This window comes from Notechis scutatus, chromosome 13 (assembly GCF_049901735.1).
Source record: "Notechis scutatus isolate UNSWTSFEM ecotype Mainland chromosome 13, rNotScu1.2, whole genome shotgun sequence".
Taxonomy (NCBI): domain Eukaryota; kingdom Metazoa; phylum Chordata; class Lepidosauria; order Squamata; family Elapidae; genus Notechis; species Notechis scutatus.
The window spans coordinates 12,594,731-12,615,573 of NC_142021.1; the positions used below are offsets into that span (position 1 = coordinate 12,594,731).

Below are 20,843 nucleotides of genomic sequence, written 5' to 3' on the forward strand. Positions count from 1 at the left end.
CAGAGTCCGACTCTAACAAGGGCATGACATCCTGTTCCCAGTTCATTAAGGGAATGAGAGGGTGGGAGGGCGCCTCAACTTATTCTGAAAATGGCCTCTGGATGGGGACCATTCTCTTTGGGTTTCAAGAACTACATCAAAGGCTATGAAATGATTTTAGCCTGAGAAATGGATAGTCTTGCAGCCCTGACAGCAACTCCACTCAAAGAACAAAATCTTCTAGAACAGGGGTGGGCAAACCACGGCCCGCGGGCCACATCCGGCCCGTTGGTCTGTCCAATGCGGCCCGCCCTGAAAAAAAATCGCTGCCATTGGTCTGTCCAATCCGGCCCGCCCCTGAAAAAAAAATCGCTGGGCGTGGCGTATTGCCCTGTGTCGCGTGGCCCCAAAGCTGCAAAACAGTGCGGAGCGATCTAGGGGTAGGAAAGAAAAGAAATTTGCAAAGGCCTCGGCTGGGAATTCAAATCACCTTCGAGTGCGACCTCTCCGAAGGTGAGTCCCCGCCGATCCCCTTTTTTTCCGGGGCTTCCAGGCTTAAACTTTGCAAAGGCAAAGCTTGCAGGCTGGAGCGTCTTCCCGCCGAGGAGCGGGAAGGGTTCCACCCGGCTGGCGGGGCGGGCTGCTTGGAGCCACCTAAAGCTAGGCCGCTGCTGGTGGAGCCTTGCCCTGCCTTGGTGCCCCGCTTCCCGGCTCGGCGGTCCTGCTCGGGCGGCACTTTAAAAGCCTGCTCCCAGCACCCGAGCAACTTCCCAGCAACTTTCCGCTTCGCTTTAACTCGTGGCGCCGCGCCTGATACCAAGCCGCGCGGCGGAGGGGAAGCCCGGTGGGCGGGCGGGCAAGCGGGCTGCTTGGAGGAGGTGACCCGGCGGCGCCCGGGCTTCCCTCCGCCGTGCGGCTCGGGGGCGAGGCGCGAGCGCCCACGAGTTAAAACGAAGCGGAAAGTTGCTGGGAAGTTGCTCGGTTTTCCGGGCTTCCAGGGCTTTGCAAAGGCAAAGTTTGCAGACTGGAGCGTCTTCCGCCGAGGAGCAGGAAGGGTTCCACCCGGCGGGTGGGTGGGCTGCTTAAACTTTGCTCGGGCGGCACTTTAAAGCCTGCTCCCAGCACCCGAGCAACTTCCCAGCAACTTTCGGCTTCCTTTTAACTCGCAGGCGCCGCGCCTGGCCCGAGCCTCGCGGCAGAGGGGAAGCCTGGCGGGCGGGCGGGCAGACTGCTTGGAGGAGGCTCCGGGCTTCCCCTCCGCCAGGCACGGCGCCTGCGAGTTAAAAGGAAGCCGAAAGTTGCTGGGAAGTTGCTTGGGTTTCAGGCTTCCAGGCTTAAACGTTGCAAAGGCAAAGTTTGCAGGCTGGAGCGTCTTCCCGCCGAGGAGCAGGAAGGATTCCGCCCGGCGGGCGGGCGGGCTGCTTAAACTTTGCTCAGGCGGCACTTTAAAAGCCTGCTCCCAGCACCCGAGCAACTTCCCAGCAACTTCCGCCTTTTAACTCGCGGGCGCCGTGCCTGGCCCCGAGCCGCACGGCAGAGGGAAGCCCGTGGGCGGGCAGGCTGCTTGGAGGAGGCGACTCCGGCAGTGCTCCGGCAGCAGCAACAGGCAGTTTCGCCCGGCTCCGCTCAGGTGTCCGGCTGGGGCTGTCAGGAGTTGCTACCGCCGGCGCAGTTCGAGCGGCTCCAGTCCTGCGTTGCCTTGGGAAGGAAAAGGCAAAACCAGGAGCCACTGAGCCTGAGCCTCCGGTGCCGCTGCTCCCATTGCAAAGCACCGCCGCGGCTCTTCCTTTTGCCTTTCTCTTCCCGAGGCAACGCGGGACTGGAGCGCGCGAAGCCGCGCCAGCAGTAGCAACTCCTGACTCAGGGGCCTCCGAGGGGAGGGGAAGGAGAAGAGGGGGAAGGGTGGGGAGGCGATTCCCAAAAAATCTTGTGCTGGCCCGGCCCGTCTGTCAAATTTTAAAAGTCAATGCGCCCCGAGCCAAAAAGTTTGCCCACCCCTGTTCTAGAACCATCAGGCCTCAGAAAGGCCAACTTCCATTTGCCCTAAAGCAACATCTGGAGGAAAAACCCATGAGAAAACAGCCACCCATCGATGGTAACATCTCCAACTGCCAATTCTGTGCTAAGAAAAAGAAGATTTTTTCCAGCATCTATGAATTAATACTGAGGAATCTTTACCTCTTTTACTGGAAATGGTTAATTCCTTTGCCAGTTCCTAAATCTTCCACAAACTATTGACTTGTCCTGGTTTACTTAGAAGCAATCCCAATTTATGTCAGGGAGAAACTGCTCCAAGTACAATTTACTTTCTTGCCCATAAAAGAAATCTTAGGTAAGGTTCCCCTCGCACCTCCGTGCTCGTCGCTTCCGGCTCTAGGGGGCAGTGCTCATTTCTGTTACAAAGCTGAAGAGCCAGCACTGTCCGAAGACGTCTCCGTGGTCATGTGGCCGGCATGACTAAATGCTGAAGATGCACGGAGCACTGTTACCTTCCCACCAAAGTTACTATTCTTCTAGTTGCATTTTTATGTGTTTTCAAAATGCTAGGTTGGCAGAAGCTAGGACAAGTAACAGGAGCTCACTCCATTATGTGGCGGTAGGGATTCGAACCGCCGAACTGCCGACCTTTCTGATCAACAAGCTCAGCATCTTAGCCATTGAGCCACCGCGCCCCTTCAAAAGAAATCTTAGCCCGTTCTTTTTTCTATTTTTGCTTTTCTCTCGAGTAACATCCCAAGCGTTGAAAGGGGAGCCAGGGGAGCGCATGGCTTCGATTCTTTCCTGGTGGTCAGGTGCCTTTTCAGAGAAAAGGTACAGGTTCCCCACCTGCTTGAAGCAAAGAGTCAGCCGGTTTCTTCTGCATTCCGAGATGGCTCTGTCCTGAATCCATTGCAATCGTTTCTTTGGGGGCCCCATCCAGTCCTCCTCTGCAGAATAAGCAGCAGCACAACTAACGTGCACTGGTTTTGGAGCAGAGTTTTCTCAAACTTGGCAAATTGAAGATGTGTGGACTTCAATGCCCAAAATTCCTCGTTAAAGTCATCAAATTGCTACGGGCGAGAAATACAGCTGTGGTATGTTCAGGGGCAACCTTCCTCCTCTGCCAGCACCCTCACTCTCAGGGAGGGCTCCACCTGGACCTGGATCTGCCCAGCTAAACCTCAGACAGCAGTGCAAGCCAACTGGGGCAGAACGTCCACAAGATCTGGAGCAGAGAGCACCACCCACGGACCTCTTTAACTGACAGCCCTTTGACACAACAATGGCCTTCAGCTCTCAGTCCAGTCAGTAGCACAGCCACGCTGTCTGTTGTGGCCTGTCGGCCGCCGGCCCCTCTGGCAGCCGAATCAGATGAGGAGGCAGCGTGGGAGTCAGGGCCAGCATCAGGGCAACCTGAGAGCTCTGAGGGGGAAGAGGGAATGGCACCGTCAGAGACAGAGACGGAGGGGGAGCCCGGCCGTCCATCAGCCCTCAAATGGAGAGTCAACAGCCTCCAGGTCTAGAGGTGGCTGATGAGGAAGAGGAGGAACAGCTGGGTTCAGTGCCGCACACATGGATATGCAGAAGGCAGAGGAGAGGAGAGCAGTGGAAATCTATGGGCCAGTCCTTGGGATAGAAGAGCCACCGCTGCTAGTGAGGCACCACCCTAGCTCTGGGGATAAAAGGCAGGGGGCGGAGATGAATAGATGTGGCAGACAACTACTCCTCTTCCTGTTGGACGGACTTGTTAGCCTGCTGTGAGAGAGGGAGAAGCTTTTTGCTGGGGCTGCTGGCGCTCCTAATAAGGGAAACATTTCGTTAATGACAGAGGGTTTGTCGTGTTTGGGAGCCAGGTCAGCACACTGTCATTCTGGCCAGGCTGTAAGCGAGAAAATGGGGGGCTGTTATGTGTGAGCTCCTTTTTCTCTAATGGGGAATTCAGGTCTTTCAAACATCAAGCCCACCATACATCTAGTTGCCAAGAACTTGTAAACCATCTCCGTTCCTTGGCACTAACTAGGCAGGATGCTGAAGGCCGAGCGGGGTCCAGCTCCCATAGACTTTTCTCCTGTCTCTACAGGGAAAAGGGCCAAGAGCTTTTGGCTTAGTTGCTTTCTAAGGAAAACCGGACAGTCCAGGAACGGAAAGGGCACCAAAAAGGGGCAGGCAAAAAGCATTTTTCTCTTCAACCAAACCACATGCTGGTAACTCATGCTGACTCTGTCATGGTATGTGGGAAAGAAGGCCTTGAAAAACAGGGTGAAGAGATTTTGCTGAGGGAACAATCGGACAAGAGAGGAAACAGCCCTCAGCTGTACAATGGGTGGAGAAAGGGACCGCCCAAAGTTTCTGGCGGATATTGAGAGATTTGTTCTTTCAGGCTTGCAAGATTCTATGAACGTAGCTTTACAATAAAGTAGAAGTGGTTCCTCTGGTCGTGTTTCTTGTTGGTCTTCCTGGAAAGGCTGACGGACTCAGCCTTCCCCAGGGAGGAATGTGGGCTCCAAGTACATTGTGTAGCATTGCCACAAAGAGCGCTCGACCTGCCAAAACTGACCTGTGTGTGGAAGAGAGGCGCTGCGCGGGGGCTTCGAACAAACTCCATAAAGAAGGTCCCATCCTGAAGAACCGGGAAACAGCAAAGGCAGCAACAGAAACAAAGGGGCAGGGGGAGAGAGACACGTTGTGCAGATCTGTCACTCCAAGTGGAAGGGTAACAGGGCACGAAAACCGCAGCAGGCGGGCGTGGGAGGGCACGAGGTGAAAGGAGGAAGCATTCAGAGCATGCACGAAGGAGAGACAGGGTTTCTGCTCCCACCCAGGCTGCCCTGAAAAACTGGATCAGATGTGGTGTCTTCCGCATTTTGCATTCGTTTGGGTTGCACTGATGCTCGGGGCTCCTGTGGCTGAAACACGGAAGCAGCAGGCACAGAGAAAGGCAGGCAAGCCTTTCCTGCATCTCTCTCAGGCTACCATTTGCTTGCATTTTGTTATTTCTTTGTTTAAAACTTTTATATAGTTGCCCATCTTTTAGCCAATTCTGGGCAGCTTCCAATCAAAGATTTAAAATCTATAAAGTGATTGCATATGTTTTTACCCCAGATTAATGCCGATCACATCTGTCAGCGTGGCAGATTATTGGCTATTCCTTCCACATGCCAATACAACCTCAAAAATGGTCCTCATTCCCCAGAGACCCTAGAGCAACTACCCACAGCAGTGGAAAAGACCTGCACAAAGGCAGAGGGTGCCAAGAATCATCGGGTTAAATTAGGCTGCCTTTGGACTTTATAGGAACGGTCAACATTCGAACAACGGAAATGGATGCTCAACTAGGAGAACTTCTGATTGAACTCAACAAAATGCAATGGGATATCATTGGATTGTGTGAAATACGACGAAAAGATGACAATTGAGTTTAATTGGATAAGTCTAGGCATTTACTCTACACTAGAGATACTGAAGATGGACGATGTGGCGGAGTTGGTTTTCTCACCAACCAAAAGCTGAAAGACTCTGAAAGTAAAATTTGAAAGTCTATCAGACAGGGTAGCCCAATGCATCATTCCACTGAATAAACAATACAGGCTTCAAATCATCCAAGATTATGCGCCAACAATAAGCTATAATGATGATGAGGTGAAAGAGTTTTACGATAATGTGTCTCGCCTTCAAGACGAAGAACAATGCCGATACAAAATACCAACGTGACTTTAATGCAGGAATAGGAAAAACAGCACCTGAAGTGATGAACAGGATAACAGAGGAGACAGACTAGTAGATTTTGCTGAAAGACAGGAACTTTGTATGATGAACTCATTTTACAGGAAAAAAGATAGTAGAAAGTGGACATGGAAGAGTCCATCTGGGTACACAAGTAAAATTGACTACATTATGTCAAGTGATAAAACCCTATTCTGTAATTGTACTATTATCAGTTGTTTTAATGTTGGAAGTGACCAAAGAATGGTACGAGCTGAAGTGAAGATAGATTGTCGAAAAGAATGTATGAAAATGATACAGATGTCAGAAAAAACAAAAAGAAAGAATGATAAGCTGTTAGGGGGGAAAAGCTATTTTGAGATTAATCTATCAAATCACTTTGCTCTATTGCAAAATTTGGAAGAGATTAACATTACCAACCAAAATGAACAAATAGTCAAAAACATCCTTAAATCTGCTACATCTATAGCATCATTGGAAAAATACTTTGTACAGTCAGAAATCTCTGATGAAACTATTGATTTCAGACAGAAAAAAAAGAGGAAAATACAAGGTAAACAAAATTGGTTCATAAAAAGCTATAATGAAATTAGAGACTAAACTTTGAATGACATAAATTGGCATTAATTAGGCATTGGATTCAATGCTGGACTTGCCTGGAATTGGTTAATATCAAGAAAATTAATTGTGGAAATGGTTGGAAATTATTGTTTAATATAACTAAGAGAAAAGAAAAGAACTTTAAAAAGTGGAAAGTGATACAGTGCGCCATCTAATGGTCATATACTTTTTTTCCTATGGAAAATTACTGTACTTATAACTGTTATGAAAGAAAAGACAAATAAAATAACAAGAACCCCGGAAATTTTGAAAAAAGGGGGAGAAATTCTACCAAGAGGATATATAAATGCAATTTCCTGGGACTGTTGGGTGTTGATCGTGACAAAGAGACATAAAGATTAAAAAAAGAAATAAAATAAAAGGAGACTTTTGGCAAGGATTGCAAAAAAAGACTTTGAATATTAATAATTTACTATAAAAATGGAAGAAATAAGCAAAGACTTTAAGTTGGAATTACAAATGGTAAAAGGAATGTTGAAAGAAAAAAGGGAATTATTGGAAATATTGGAAAAGAAAATAATGGGAATGGTTGAAGAACAAAGAAATTCCAGTGAGGCGGAGTTAAAGGAAGAAGAAAGAGGCTCAGACAGACATGGAGAACAAGAGACATTGCCAAAAGACACTAAAGGAACTAAAACTATGACATTGATGAGAGTTAATAAATAAAAGAGAAAACACTCCCAGGATTAAACAAAAGAAGAAGTAATTATACAAGAAGAAACTTCAAAAAAGAGAACAGGAAAGGGGGGGAGAAAAGATGGGTGAAATGTTAGAAGGAAAGAAGGAAGACCAGGGAAATTTAGAAAGGAGAAAGTTGGCCAAAATTAAAATAAATAATAAAGCTGAAAAATTTAGAGATAAGGGTTAGGGATTCTATAAGAGGGATACCACATGGAACATATATTGGTGTTTAATTTAAAACTTGTAGGGAAATATATTAGGAATGTGTAATTACATGTATATAGATATAGATATATAGATATATGGTATTCAGCTTTGTTTGGGTATTTTCCCATGTCATTATAGTTGTGCTTTTAAAGCTGTAGCAACGTTTCGGCAGAATCTCATCTGCCATCATCAGGCTTCTGTATAGTGTTCGTCTGTGAGTCAATATTGTGAGAACACAATACAGAAGCCTGATGATGGCAGATGAGATTCTGCCGAAACAAAACTGAATACCATACATGTAAGTACCCGCGAAAACCCTTTTCTTTTTTGGAGGATCAAAACAAGGGAATGGAAATGAATTTTTTAAAAAAAGATGATTATCAATGATTATAAGTAAAGTGAAGATAAAATGAGAGATATTAAGAAGCTTATTTTAGTGATTTATTGGATGGGATATATAGTTGAATATACATACAGTTGATTATTTAATGGATATTAGAATTGTATAATGAGAATATTCTATTATGATTAAAGTAGAGGAATGGGAAATACCATGTGGATCCTAAATATATTGGTTTTATCTATATTTTTACTCTTTTTAGATTGTTTATTACATATCGGCTTAGAGAAAACTAAGGATAATAACGATGTGTAATGTAAAATAGGTGGTAAGCTGAAAATGGAAATAATAGGGGATCAAGATTTGAAAACTTATGTATGGATGAAATGATATTGAATTAATGAATTGAAATATGAAATACAAATTTATTCAAAGATGAGTGAAATGGGTAATGATGAGTTAATGTTATATAAGATTAATGGAAATGAAAATATGACTATGTACAAGTGTTATAACCTGGAAACATGTTGCTCACGTGAAAAGATGCATAAAAATTAAAAAATTAAAAACTTTTGGGAAAAAAAATATTATCCAAGAAGAAAAAGGCAACTGAAGAAAACAAAGGGATTAAGAGCAAAATGCAAGCTTATAAATACAAGAAAGATTTTTGCATGAAAACGTGAAGATGGCTCTGTGTGTAGAACAAGACAAGAAATGTTAGAAATAATTGGAAAATTCTATTGTGAGCTGTACAAAGATCAAGATCACGCAAAAGTAATAATACCCACGAAAAAGGAAATGCCGGATATCCTAGTGGAGGAAGTATCGTGCCATAAAATCAATGAAAAATGGCAAAGTTTCAGGAAATGTCCACGTTATGGTTGAAATGCTGAAATCTGGTGGTCACAGTTCACAAAGGATACTAGCAAAACTATACTTGAGATGCCTCAGAGAAGAAAAAATACCTGATACATGGAAAAACGCTGAAGTGATTTTTTACACAAGAAAGGGACCCAAGATGATTTAAAAAACTATCACCCAGTAAGCCTTCTTTCCGTCACCTACAAGGTTTTCACCAAGATAATAATAGCAAAAAGAATATTGAGAACATTAAATGATGCACAGCCACAAGGAACAGACAGGGTTCAGAAGTGGCTACAGCACAACACATCACATCCAGGTTCTTTTAGCAAGTCATGGAAAGGCACGAGTACATCAGGCCTCTATGCATGGCTTTCACTGACTACGAAAAGGTGTTTGACTCAGCATTCCAGCAAGCAATAATTAATGCATTGCTCCATCAAGGCTTACATGAATATATGAAATATAATATAATCAATATATGAAAAAACAATGGTGACAATTTGCCTTAATGATCTTAAAGTGGAAATGGACATAGAATGGGGTATATGACAAAGCAATACAATATCACCTATCCTTTTCTCAGCCTGCCTTGAAGAAGTGTTTCGCAAAGTTGACTGAGAAAAAGATGGAATAAAAAATCAATGGCGGCTATTTAAATCACATAAGATTTGCAGATGATGTTGTCCTCTTCTCACAAGACCCAGAAGAGCTACAAAGACACATACAAGAGCTGCACAAAGTGGGAGAACCATTCAGCTGAAAAATAAAACCCGACAAAGAGCCAGGTTATGTTTAATAAATTCATCAAAGAAAGAAAAGAAATTATATCTGGAGAAGAACTAGACCACTACATGTACCTTGGTCAACAGATCTCAATGGAAAGTGATACAATAAAGGAAACTGAACAGCGTGTTAAATGTGATTGGCAGGCATTCGGCAAACTAAACATAATTTTCAAGAACTACCTCCCTCTCTCTATGCCTGAAAAGTTTTCGATCAGTGTGTGCTACCTGCTCTAACATATGCTGGTGAAACATAACCTCACAATCGATACAAAAGCTACAAGTGGCGCAAAGAGCCATGGAAAGATCCATGCTCGGCATTACAAAACAGGACAGAAAGACCTGCACATGGATTAGAGAACAAACGAAAGTACACGAGATCATCTAGAGAGTCAAAGAATTGAAATGGAAACAGGCTGGTCACATAGCAAAAGGAACGGAGGGCAGGTGGACCAAGGCAGTCATGGAATGGATCCCACTTGATCAAAAGTGTCCACGAAAGAGACCTAAAACAAGATGGATCGGGGACATCAGCAAGTATGGTGGCCCCAGCTGGCAAAGGAACACTCAGGACCGTATTGGTTGGAGACATGCAGAAGAGACCTTCATCCTGCAGTGGGTAGACAATGGCTAGGATGATGATGGTTCAGGAATTCAAATTAAGCCATCTCTGGTAGATGAGGGTCCAGTAGGGATGACAAGCTGAAAGTCAAGCCTGTGTCAGAGAAGAAACGGAAGTGCTGGCCCTGCCACACCATTCAAAGTCCAACCTCTTGAAATGCCCTCTGGCTCTGACTGTCTCAGGGAGGCAGGAACCTCTCCAGGGTTTCACTTAGTGCCCAAGAGAGTTTCGCTGAATGACTGTGACATTCAAAGCAGGTGGAAAAGCAGATGTTTTGCAGAAGGCAGCCTGCAGCTATCCAGCCATGGTACATTTCAAGCACTGGAAGTCAGCCTGGAGGTTGCAATGCCCTGGCTGAGCCAGCATTCACCCCAAGCCTAAACCCAACCAGGAGGGACCGGAATACCAGGGTTGCATTTTGAAGTGCCAAAGGGAGGCATTACTAGGACAAGCCTCTCGCAACTGGGCCTAAGCACCCGCCGGTGATCCAAAACGATCAAAACAGGCTTGCAATGCAAGAGCTGCCCTGTGGGTCAAGCATTTCAACACTCACACACACTTCATTTTCACCTTCGAAGAATGCAAGGACCTCAGCTCAACACTGTCCCAGAAGACCCCCACCAAAATGAAAGACTTGCTAACTTTGAAGCTCAGTGTTTCTCACTTTAAGATGGGTGGACTTTTAACGCCAAGAATTCCCCAGCCAGCATACGACCTCTTTCACATATACCTTGTCCCACCTGGTCTGGTGTCAAGACTCATCCCTTATTTCACATTGGTGCCCCTGTCAGCGGTTAACGGAGAGCGCATGCAAGCCACATGCACGGAGCCCTATGCAGGAGTGTGTCACTGTGTTGAAGCTTCTGCCCTCACCTTCCGTGGACTGTCCATGTAGGTGGGGGTCATGGCGATGCTGCTAGTCTCCGCTGGCTGGATAGAGGTCTTCCCAGCAAGGGCTGCGGCTTGTTGTTCCCCTAATATCCTAGAAAAAAGAGAGAGAGGGCTCCATGAAAAATCTCTTGGCCTTCATGGAGAAGAAAACGCCCCACCTCCATGCCAGGACGACCATGCCAGCTCCTGTCATGCCCCTGTCGGAATCTGATTCCGAGGGGGAGGCTAAACAGCTGACAGGGAGTGGGGGTGTGGTTCTGTTGGCTGTGGAAGGGCACAGTCCGGCTGGGCAGAGCAGGGGAGAAGTAGAGCAAGGCAGAGGGAATTCAGAGGAAGATCCAGGCCCACCCCCTCTTCATCCTAAGGCACGCAGGAAGGAAAGGAGAAGGGAGCAATGTGAGTTGCGTGGGGGAGGAAAGGGCCCTGATTCCCTTCATTAGCTGCAGCTGGGAACACAGTGTTTAAAAAGGGAGTTTGTGCACAGCAACTTGTTGGAAGCAAATCGTGAGTTATCTTTTATTGTCGAGGCTTATCTGGGTTCCTGGCGTCTTCCCAACTGTGTGTGTTTTGCTGGGCTTTCAAGTCTGCAATTCCTTCTCCTGCCCTGTCCAGTTCATTACTACAGATTGGATTGTTATTTACAGTTTATATGTACCTTGTTTTTGGACTGAATTTCTTCCAAATAAAGACTGTTCTTGGGAGAGTTTTTCTTCAGCTGAAGGTAACTGGACATTGGGGGCAAAGTTGGAGGCATTAAAGGGACTTTTCTTACTTATCTGTGTTGCCTTTGTGCCATGACCCTTTGGGTCATCACAGCTTCTATCGGAGGTTTTGATACTAGGCAAGGAACCCACAGAGATGCACACACTGGACTGCCCAGAATGCCCCCCACTTACGGGGGCGCCAATGGGGAAGCATCACACTGCAAGTGGTTGATAGATTAATACAGATCCCGCCTCCCCCCTGCCCATTTCTCCCTCCCTCTCCATGCTTTTGTTATAGCTGATAATCTGTTTTTATACTGTTTTATTTTTATTGTGCAGGTAGTCCTCGACTTACAACAGTTTATTTAGTGACCATTCTAAATTACAACAGCACTGAAAAAAGTGACTTATGACCATTTTTCACATTTATGATCCTTGCGGTATCCCCGTGGTCTTATATTTGGATGCTTGACAACTGGTTCATATTTATGACAGGTGCCCCAGGGTACGTGACTATTTTTTTGTGAACTTTTTGATAAGCAAAGTCAATGAGGAAGCCAGATTCACTTAACAATCATGTTACTAATACGGTAATAACTGTTGTAAAATGGGGCAAAACTCACACATTTATCACTTGGCAACATAAATTCTGGGCTCAATTTGATTGTAAGTTGAGGACTATCTGAATACATATTTTGCACTGTTTTATTCTTTTTAACATTGCAAGCCACACTCAGTCTTCTTGTGATAAGATGGTGGCAAACAAAATCAATTCATTAAACCAACGAATGTCTCATACAAAATTGGACCCATTTGATTATTTCAAAAGTAAAAATGTGCATTTTAAGGGCGGTCACTTATGCTCTGAGTCACCTCTTGGTTGGATTACTGCAATGCGCTCTACCTGGGGTTACCCTTGAAATATTCAGAAGCTACAGATGGGATAGAACCCAGCACCACGGACAGTTCTGGAGGCCCCTTGGGTGACACATGTAACACTGTGGTTGCAGGATAACAGATAACAGATAATCAGAGTTGGAAGGGACCTTATAGGTCATCTAGTCCAATCCCCCGCCCAAGCGGGAGACCATTTCTGACTGATGGCAGTCCAATTTCTTCTTGAATGTCTCAAGTGATGGTGCTCCCACAACTTCTGAAGGCAATTTCTGTTCCATTGCTTGATTGTTCTCAATGTCAGAAAAATTCTCCTTATTTCCAGGTTAAATCTCTCCTTGTTCAGTTCCCACCTATTATTCCTTGTCTGGTCTATTTAGAAAATAGATTGACTCCTTCCTGTCTGTGGCAGCCCCTCAAATATTGGAAGGCTGCTATCATGTCTCCCCTGGTCCTTCTCTTCACTAGACTAGCCAGGCCCAGTTCCTGTAACCGTTCTTCATATGCCTTAATCTCCAGTCCCCTAATCATCCTTTTGCTCTTCTCTGCACTTTTTCTAGTGCAGGAGCTGCACTGGTTGCCAATTTGTTTCTGGATTCCCTTCAAGGTGTTGGTCACTATTCTTAATTCTGGGAGTTATCAGCTGGCTCAGGAATTCTGGGAGTTAAAGTCCACAGGCTGAAAAGGGGCCATAATTGCCCATACTTTGATGATCTCAAAGACTCTGTGGATCCTTGCTATCTATGTCAACTTTGAACCGAACTTGGCAGCAGCCACCTTTCTGTTCCTCAATTGCCACACAGAATGGGAAGGAGGTTGGAATGCCTTGCTAGACACAAGAGAGACAGCTTTCTCACGAGAACCAAGGCCTTCTCTACTGGCAACGGATTAAGGTTGGGGAAGGAGTGCCTGGAGAGCCCGTCAACGAACCCAATTGGCCAACGTGACCTGTGACACTTGGGGCTGGGGTTATTTCCTATTTTAATTACACTGAAACCGTGGGATTTAGAGTTGGTTTTCCTTTGAAGCTGTGCCGATGTGATGTACCCAATAAAGAAGAATGTTGAGAAGGATCCTAGTCTCAAAGTTCTGATTTGCTTGGGTTTGTTAGTCGGAGCCTTGACACCAAATTTGACTGGTGGGGTATCGAGGCATGAAAAGGGTGGAAGACTCCAGAGAGGGCTATCAAGCGTGCATACATGAAGTAGATCCTATGCACTCAAAAGGTTCTTCCAAAGAGATCCAAGTCATCGATCAGCCGAACCACTTCAGTGACACAGATATGAAGCATGCAGGTTCCTAAACTGAGAAACTGGGATGCGTGGATGTACATATGGAGAGAGTGGCACAATTCCATGCAGGTGTGCTTCTCCAGGAACTCACCTTTGGCTGGCCTCCATCTCTAGGAGAGCCGAGAGCGCGGAGGTCCCCTTCTTGGCCAGCGGAGGTGGCCCTGGAGGTTCCAGAGAGGGGGCAGGAAGGGGACTGGTGATCTGCAGGCCCTTCATTGCAGGCCCTTTCTGGACAGGAGGAAGACAGCAAAGAGTCAGCGAGAGGAGGGAAAGAGAAGAGATGCTCATGGGGACCTGGTGTGTGTGTGTGTGTGTGTGTGTGTCAGTTTTAGGACAGCCTTGAATTTTTGCAAAGGATTCTGGGAACTGGAGTTACAGGAAAGCTACAGGTATCAATTCACAAAGCATTCCTGACCTGCTCTCCAGTTGACCCAGGCAAAGGGGATTGGGAATTGAACCTCACAGCTGCATCGTGAACTTGCATTTCAGTCAAAACAAAGCACATTCCAGCCAGCAACATCAAGGTCATTTCCAAGGAGACCCACAGTGGCCGGAGGGACTTCTACAACCCGCAAAATTGCTTCGTTGGGGAATGTGACTGATGACACATCTTGGGGAGAGGGGGAAACAGGGTCAGAGCTAAAGTGCAGATTAAGTGAGGTCAGAGTTGGCTTCATTTGGTCTGTGCCGACATGAAGCTCCTAATAAATGACTGGATTTCTTTTGAAGCTTGGCCTGAGGCTCATGATTTAAATAGGGCAGCATCAGAACCCTGACAAAAGGAGCTTTCTGCCTTTTATCTATGAGGAACAGCAGCTCCCAAGAGAATTTGTTGTATCACTTTCTTGAAAGCAGAGATGAAGGCATTGCATAATCTTCCAATGCTGGTCATCTGAATTGGACATTTTTTAAATTGTATTTTAGCATGTTGTAAGCTGATGGGACACGGGAAGATTGAGCAGGAAACAAACCTGATAGGTAAATAAAGTCTTACTTTGTTCATATGGGGATATTTTCATCCTCCTTTTTTTAAAAAAACAACCCTCCATTGGTCAGGAGGCTGAGACACTCTTGGGCTCCTCCTACAAGGGAGTACCAGCCGGGTTCTGTTCCGCAACCAGAGGTCGGGTGGGGAAGCCCCTTGAAGCTCCCAGATTGGGTGCCCCGACTTACCCGGATGATCCGGTCCGAACGGTGCCGCCTGCGGATGCGGTTCAGCCCTTCCACGAAGCGAATGAAGCCGTCCAAGAGCTGCCACTCCTCTTCGTCGGAGCGAGCCTTGCCGCCATAGATATCACAGTGGCCTTCGCCTTCCATGATGCGCTTGGTGGTGCTGATGCAGGCCGGCAAGAGCAGGAAACGCGTCCGCCAGAATTTGAGCGACTCAATCAGGCTGTGTGGAGAGAAGGCGGCAGCCGAGGAGGCAGAGATCAAGCCAGTGTTTCCTCCATGGGGCTTTCACTGGCTGTCATCAGACACTGACTTTCCCCTCGTCTCTCTCTCTCTCTCTCTCTCTCTCTTTCTTACAAATACATCCCTGCAACCTTCAGTTTAACCATTAAAAGCTGGAAGAAAGGGAGGAACGGACTCCCCACTGGGCTGTCTGGAAGGATAAGTGCCCAAAACAGGGTTTTCCTTCTGGCCCGACTTGATACAGGTACAAGTGCTGAATTGCCAGGAGGGTCATTTATTAAATGTATCCCATATCTTGAAATATTAAGAGATACAGATCAAGAAAGTCACATTCATATTTAAAAATAATAATGCAGGATTCAATCTGATTTGGTCACCGGAACCAAAGGTTTCTTCTTCCAGGTTTAGTTTAGCTTAGTTCAGTTTAGTTTACCTTATTGTCATTGCACCTCATACAACACAATTAAACGCCATCTTCAGTGTACGTTATGACTATGAAAATAAACACAAACACACCTCCTTCACATTCTATACAACTGAATTGAAAATCCTTGATATTGCATTAATGTTGCACTATACGGTAGAATTCAATAGAGTTAACTGCCCTGGGATAGAATAGCTTTTGGGTTCATGCTGGAGCCCATCATCAGGGAAGGTCTCTCTTTCTCTCCGGATATTCTGGAGAGAGAGAATTTCCCTATTGATGGGTTCCACCACAAGCCCAAAAGCTTGGAAGAATAAACCTTTGGCCCTAAGGACCGACTCAGATTGGATCCTGCAGCATTATCCTGGGACTTGTGTATTTGCTTTCATTCACATTAATAATAATAATAATAATAACAACAACAACCAAAATGAAAAAAGGGATTTGCAGATGGCAAGTACGGAATCTATTGCAGCAGCACATTTATCCCTGCCAGGAAAAACAGAGGAACACCCTGGAGCCCTCCCTCCTCTTTTCTCTCCCAAGGCCGTGAATCTAGTTCCAGGGAGTCAATGGGCATCTGGGCTTCCAGCCTCTGGTTTCCCACACGTGACTCCAAGCCAGCAAGGAGCCTACGAGAAGGTCCACAGCATCTTTTCTTACGGTACCCCATTTATACTGAAAGGACTTCCAGTTTTTTTCTCTCCATCAGACTGGAACAAGTTCAAGCTGCCCATTTTTCTTTTGGAACACTTTGGCTCATCCCGAAGAGCTAAACGGAGACCTAGCTGAGAGATCTGGCAGACCCTGCCTTTCAGGGTCATTTCTGCAGAGGGATGCCCCCCCCCCTCCTCTAATTCCCCACGGCGTTTCAATATCCTCTTTCGACTCCCTTCTCTACATTCTCCCTTAACCTTTGGCACAACCAGGAGCAACGGCCACGTGTTACTCCAGGTCAGATTCTATGTCCTCCGGGCCCAATACTGCTAGGAGGCATTCTGAGCTTGGGTGTTTCCTTGCAGACATTTCATTACCCAAAGTAATTAACACCATCAGTGCTAGCGCTAGCTCTGATCACTAGCACTAACTAGCTAGCATCACTAGTACTGATGATGTTATCTAGTTTGATGTCAGCCTTCAAGATCTTCTTTCTGGCTGTCATGAGTAACAGGGGGGAGGAAGGGGGAAGGCTGGAGATGCTACTAACTAATATTGTATAAACTGAGGAGGGTTTCTATTTCTTGCTTGGCGTTCTCTTCTCTGCGCAACTGCAAACCTTTATCTGAGTAAGCCAAGGTCAACTAATCATCACCACCTGGAGATGTCCACATGCTGAGGTTCACAACTTTTAATTGGAAGAACCGTTTGAACTGTTGGCGGTGGGGACATTTCACTCCCTTGATATATGTGATTTACGCGCCCATTTCCTCAGATTCAGAATTCTCTTGTTGCTACCACCTGACTTCCAGTAAAAGATATCTTTTCTCTAATTACAAGAGTCTAAGTATTTCTTTCTTGGATTTTGAACGGAGCACCAGCTGACAGTTTGGGTAATGAAACATCTGCAAGGAAACACCCAAGTTCAGAGAGCGACCAGGACGCCTCATTTCAACCCAATATTCTCTTTTACGGGTACCCCTATTGCCATCCCTTGCACTGCATGGGTTCCTCCCTGATTTGGAGACGGCACTTCACCGTGTCAGAATCCGGGGGATCGATGCTCGAAACAGAGCCCTTTTCCCTCTAGCTGAGAGTACGGGACCCTTTGAATTTGGGTTAGTGGAGAATGCACATTGCTGATGCTGCTGTGATTATTATGAATTCCAAATTCTCTGTGAAACGCAAGAAAGATAAGCAAAAAACTTATTTCTCCCTAACATTCTGTAATGGACTGTATGGATGACCTTGGGGGATGAGGGGAAAAGAAGCTGCCCACGAAGAAACCAGGCAAGAGAGCCAGGAGCCTTCACAAACAGAGGAAGAAACTTAAAAAGGACTTGCATGAAGGGATCAAGTTGTTAGAAGTGGCTTGTACCTTCAGAGTTGCAAGTTTCAGTCAACGAGCCTTATAATAAACCAGAATTAGCTCACCTAGACTGGCCGTCCTGCCTTTGCGACTCCTCACAAGGGCATCCTTTTAAAGCAGGGGTCCCCAACCGCCGGTCCGCGGACCGGTACCGGGCCGCGGAACAAGCCTTACCGGGCCGCTGGTTGCTGGTTGCCGCCATCTTTTTGGTAAAAAGCGCTCCGGTGAGCTTTTCCGGGTAGAAAGCTCACCGGAAGCGCTTTCGTCAAAAAGATGGCGGCGCAGCTTCGGTGAGCTTTTCGGGTAGAAAGCCATTTCTACCCGAAAAAGCTCACCGAGCGCGGCGCCGCCATTTTTAAAGCGCCCGTGACGCCACCGGAAGCGCTTTTTCGTCATAAAAGATGGCGGCGCCCAGTTGACGCCGGTACCGGCCGCGGCGCCCAGCTGATGCCGGAACCGGGCCGCGGCGTCGAAAAGGTTGGGGATCCCTGTTTTAAAGGACCAGGTGCTCACTTAGCACCTATTTATAAAGAGTTGGAAGGACCAAGGCCCTCAGCTTACCTGAAATCTTCCGAACCAGCCGAACAGATGTACTGATCCAGATAATTCCACTTATATTCCTCTAACCTCTCGTGGGAGAACTGCACCCAGCAAGAGACAAACTCTGAGTTTGAGTGGGAAGGACACAGACTGTAAGTGTAATTGATCTGGGCAGATTCATACGGGTACCTAAAAGGAACAAAAATATCCAAGCAAGCCCTTTCAAGTCAGAGGCCACGGGGGAAGGTCTTTTCTTTGAACATAACAGTGGTTGATGAATGACTCTCGCCTCCTCCCGGCCTTCCTACTCTCAGGCACAAGGCAGTGAAACCTGATGACCCTTGCTAATTAGGAATGGCCCGCTGATTTCCCTGGGGAATATAAAGCCGGTCGAGCGAGCGTGGCTACCGGATGCGTAGCCTGTGTTAGGGTGAAGCAAAGGGCTTTGATAGGCTTTCAGGGTTCTTTTCCAATGCTCTAAAGCAGGAGTGGACTCCAACTTGAGACTTGTGGACTTCAATTCCCAGAATTCCTCAGTCAGCCATCCCTAAGTCCACAAGCCTTCAAATGGCCAAGAATGGAGGCCCTGCCCTAAGGACCCTGCAAGACTTCCAGTGACTCCCATTTCCTGCTCCCAGAGTGGACACAGGAAGAGACACTCACTTTGGCAGATACCGGGTGACCGTGATGATTTTGTCCTTCAGGGTCACTTTATGGAAGGTCCGGCCCATGCTCAGCCAGTACTGGTCATCCTCCTCGGGTCGATTGCGTGACACAAGACCTGGGCGGAGATAAAAAGACAAATTAGACGTGCAGATAATTTCCCCAAGAAATGTAAGCAGGGAAGGTATGGAAATCAGCCGCCACATGGTTGCTTTGCTACGTTGCTTTGCAGCAGCTTGATTCTATCTAGAAAGATTTCCCCTCAAAGCAGAGACAGAGAGTTGGAGCACGTATGAGGAGCCAATAGGACACCAAGGGAAGAGAAAGGCTTACCCTTTACTCGCACACACCCTTTTACACATCTCACACGTTCTCCCAGCTTACACAGAGAGCGTCTCTTTTTCTCCTATTCCTTTCCTATTTCTCCCGGACTGGCTGGTTTTCATCAACCTAGACATGGGCAATTGCTATAACTTGGCAAGGGTCTCTCTATTCCCGAGTAGTTCGCGGTCAGGGAAATCTATCCATCGTTCTTTGATCTTCACCTGCCATCCCAGGGTGCTTTTTGCTTTCGAGCAGCTGTGAGCTCAGATGGCTGAATCTCGTCCGACCAGGCACATCATACACTTCACCGGGTCCATTGTGTATCATGCTGACTCAGACAGGTCAATGGCTGGTTACCTTCTGCCTCTCCCTGGTCCAGGTGCCCTTGGCTGCCCACGTCCAAACGGCTCTCCCAACATGGGGACTCACCTCTGCTGTACAGGGGGCTGCTGCTAAGGGGAGGCTGGACCGCTGCTGGCTTCTGGGGCTTGCTCTGCACAATGAGTTGGTAGCCCTGCATGAGACGCTGGCAGATGAATTCCTCAAAGACCTGCTGGGCCGTCATCAGCAGGCCTTCCTCGTCCCTCCTGAGGAAGAAAGCGGCGGCGGGTGTGTGTGTGTGTCATCACAGGCAGGCGATACAACGCAGGGGACCCTCCCCCTCCATTACTCCCTCTTCCCCAGAGGAGGCCAGGAATAAGGGGCGCTGGGACCCCCAGAATCAGGCCCCAACAGTTTCAGCCCCAGGCCCTGCTCTGCTCCCCATCACCTCAGGGGAACCAAAAAGTGGGGGAGCTCCCAGAGATGCCTCTACAGGTAGTCCTTGAATTATGACCAGTCACGGTGGTGATTTTGGCAGGAATTTGGCCTGGCTTCTGGCAAAAAATGACTATTACAGAAAATTGGGTTCATTTCACGACTGCGGTGTTTGCATAATGACCGCTGTCAAAATATCCTAAAATGGTGCTGTGTCTCAACTTACAACCATCATGACATATATTCTCCTATGTCAATTGTTGTTTGGATGATGCCAGGCTGCTTTATTCTTTATATTATGTATTTATCTATTTTATTTCTCACCTAGAGTCAGAAACGTGAGGTGGGTGGATCTACAATCGAAGGAATGAATGAATCAAAGCTCCAGCTGCTGCCTCTGTTGCTGCTTGGGTTCTCCTCCTCCTTTCAGGTGCCCTTAAGGCTGGCTGGTGCCACTCTTGGGGGTGCCCCTTGCTCTGGCAGGGTTCCCCGGATGGCTGGAGGGTGCTACACTCCACCCTTTCACTTGGCTCAAGTGCTCCCTCCTCCCCATGATTGGGTGCACTGGCAAATCAGCTGCCCCTAAGATTGCTCCCCTCCTCCCCAGAAATGTTGTCGAGTAGGAAGAACCTGGGCTTCTGAAGATCATTTGGTACTCAAGGCTGTTTTTATCAAGTGCCCCACGCGATGAGTGTGTGGCACCCCAAGAAGCACCCCAAGAAGGCCTGATCACCCATAAGCCCAGCCAAGGGAGGAGGAGAAGGAAGAGGACGCCACAAGCGTCCGTGCCTGGGCACTGCAGAGGTGCCCTTGCTGGAACCGAAAGCTCCAAATTCAGAAACGCAAAAGCTACAACCAGGGATGTCCCAGGTAAGGGCAGGGTGAGGATCGGTTTAGGCAAGGGAGAGAGACTGGCCGAACAGGGCTGGAATGAGCCCCTGGCCTGAATGAACACCCCAGGGAGCTCAGTCGGTGGCATGCGGCTTTTCTGAATGGCTCCTCTCTGTGGCTCATTCAGCCTGAGGGGGAGAAAAAGAGCCACCGCTTTCCTCGCAAGGACAAGCTGACCGGTGGCCCCCTGGGGTCAGGCCAGAGCGGAGAGGACAACACGAGGCGT

At 47.2% G+C, this 20,843-nt stretch overlaps 1 protein-coding gene across 13 annotated transcripts in view; it reads right to left on the minus strand.

The window, feature by feature from the left end:
• Positions 1-20,843, minus strand: part of DEPDC5 (DEP domain containing 5, GATOR1 subcomplex subunit) — a 63,174-nt gene that overhangs the window by 9,575 nt on the left and 32,756 nt on the right. For 7 of the 13 annotated variants that reach the window (XM_087943044.1, XM_087943042.1, XM_087943038.1 and 4 more), the window contains exons 27-33: positions 19,400-19,557; positions 18,647-18,764; positions 18,005-18,172; positions 14,754-14,973; positions 13,672-13,808; positions 10,673-10,781; positions 4,517-4,579 (exon numbers count right to left, since the gene is read on the minus strand). In XM_087943044.1, coding sequence (XP_087799170.1) covers positions 4,517-4,579; positions 10,673-10,781; positions 13,672-13,808; positions 14,754-14,973; positions 18,005-18,172; positions 18,647-18,764; positions 19,400-19,557 — 973 coding nt within the window. The remainder of the gene's footprint in view (positions 1-4,516; positions 4,580-10,672; positions 10,782-13,671; positions 13,809-14,753; positions 14,974-18,004; positions 18,173-18,646; positions 18,765-19,399; positions 19,558-20,843) is intronic. The other 6 variants (XM_087943050.1, XM_087943047.1, XM_087943049.1 and 3 more) reach the window with 1 other exon arrangement.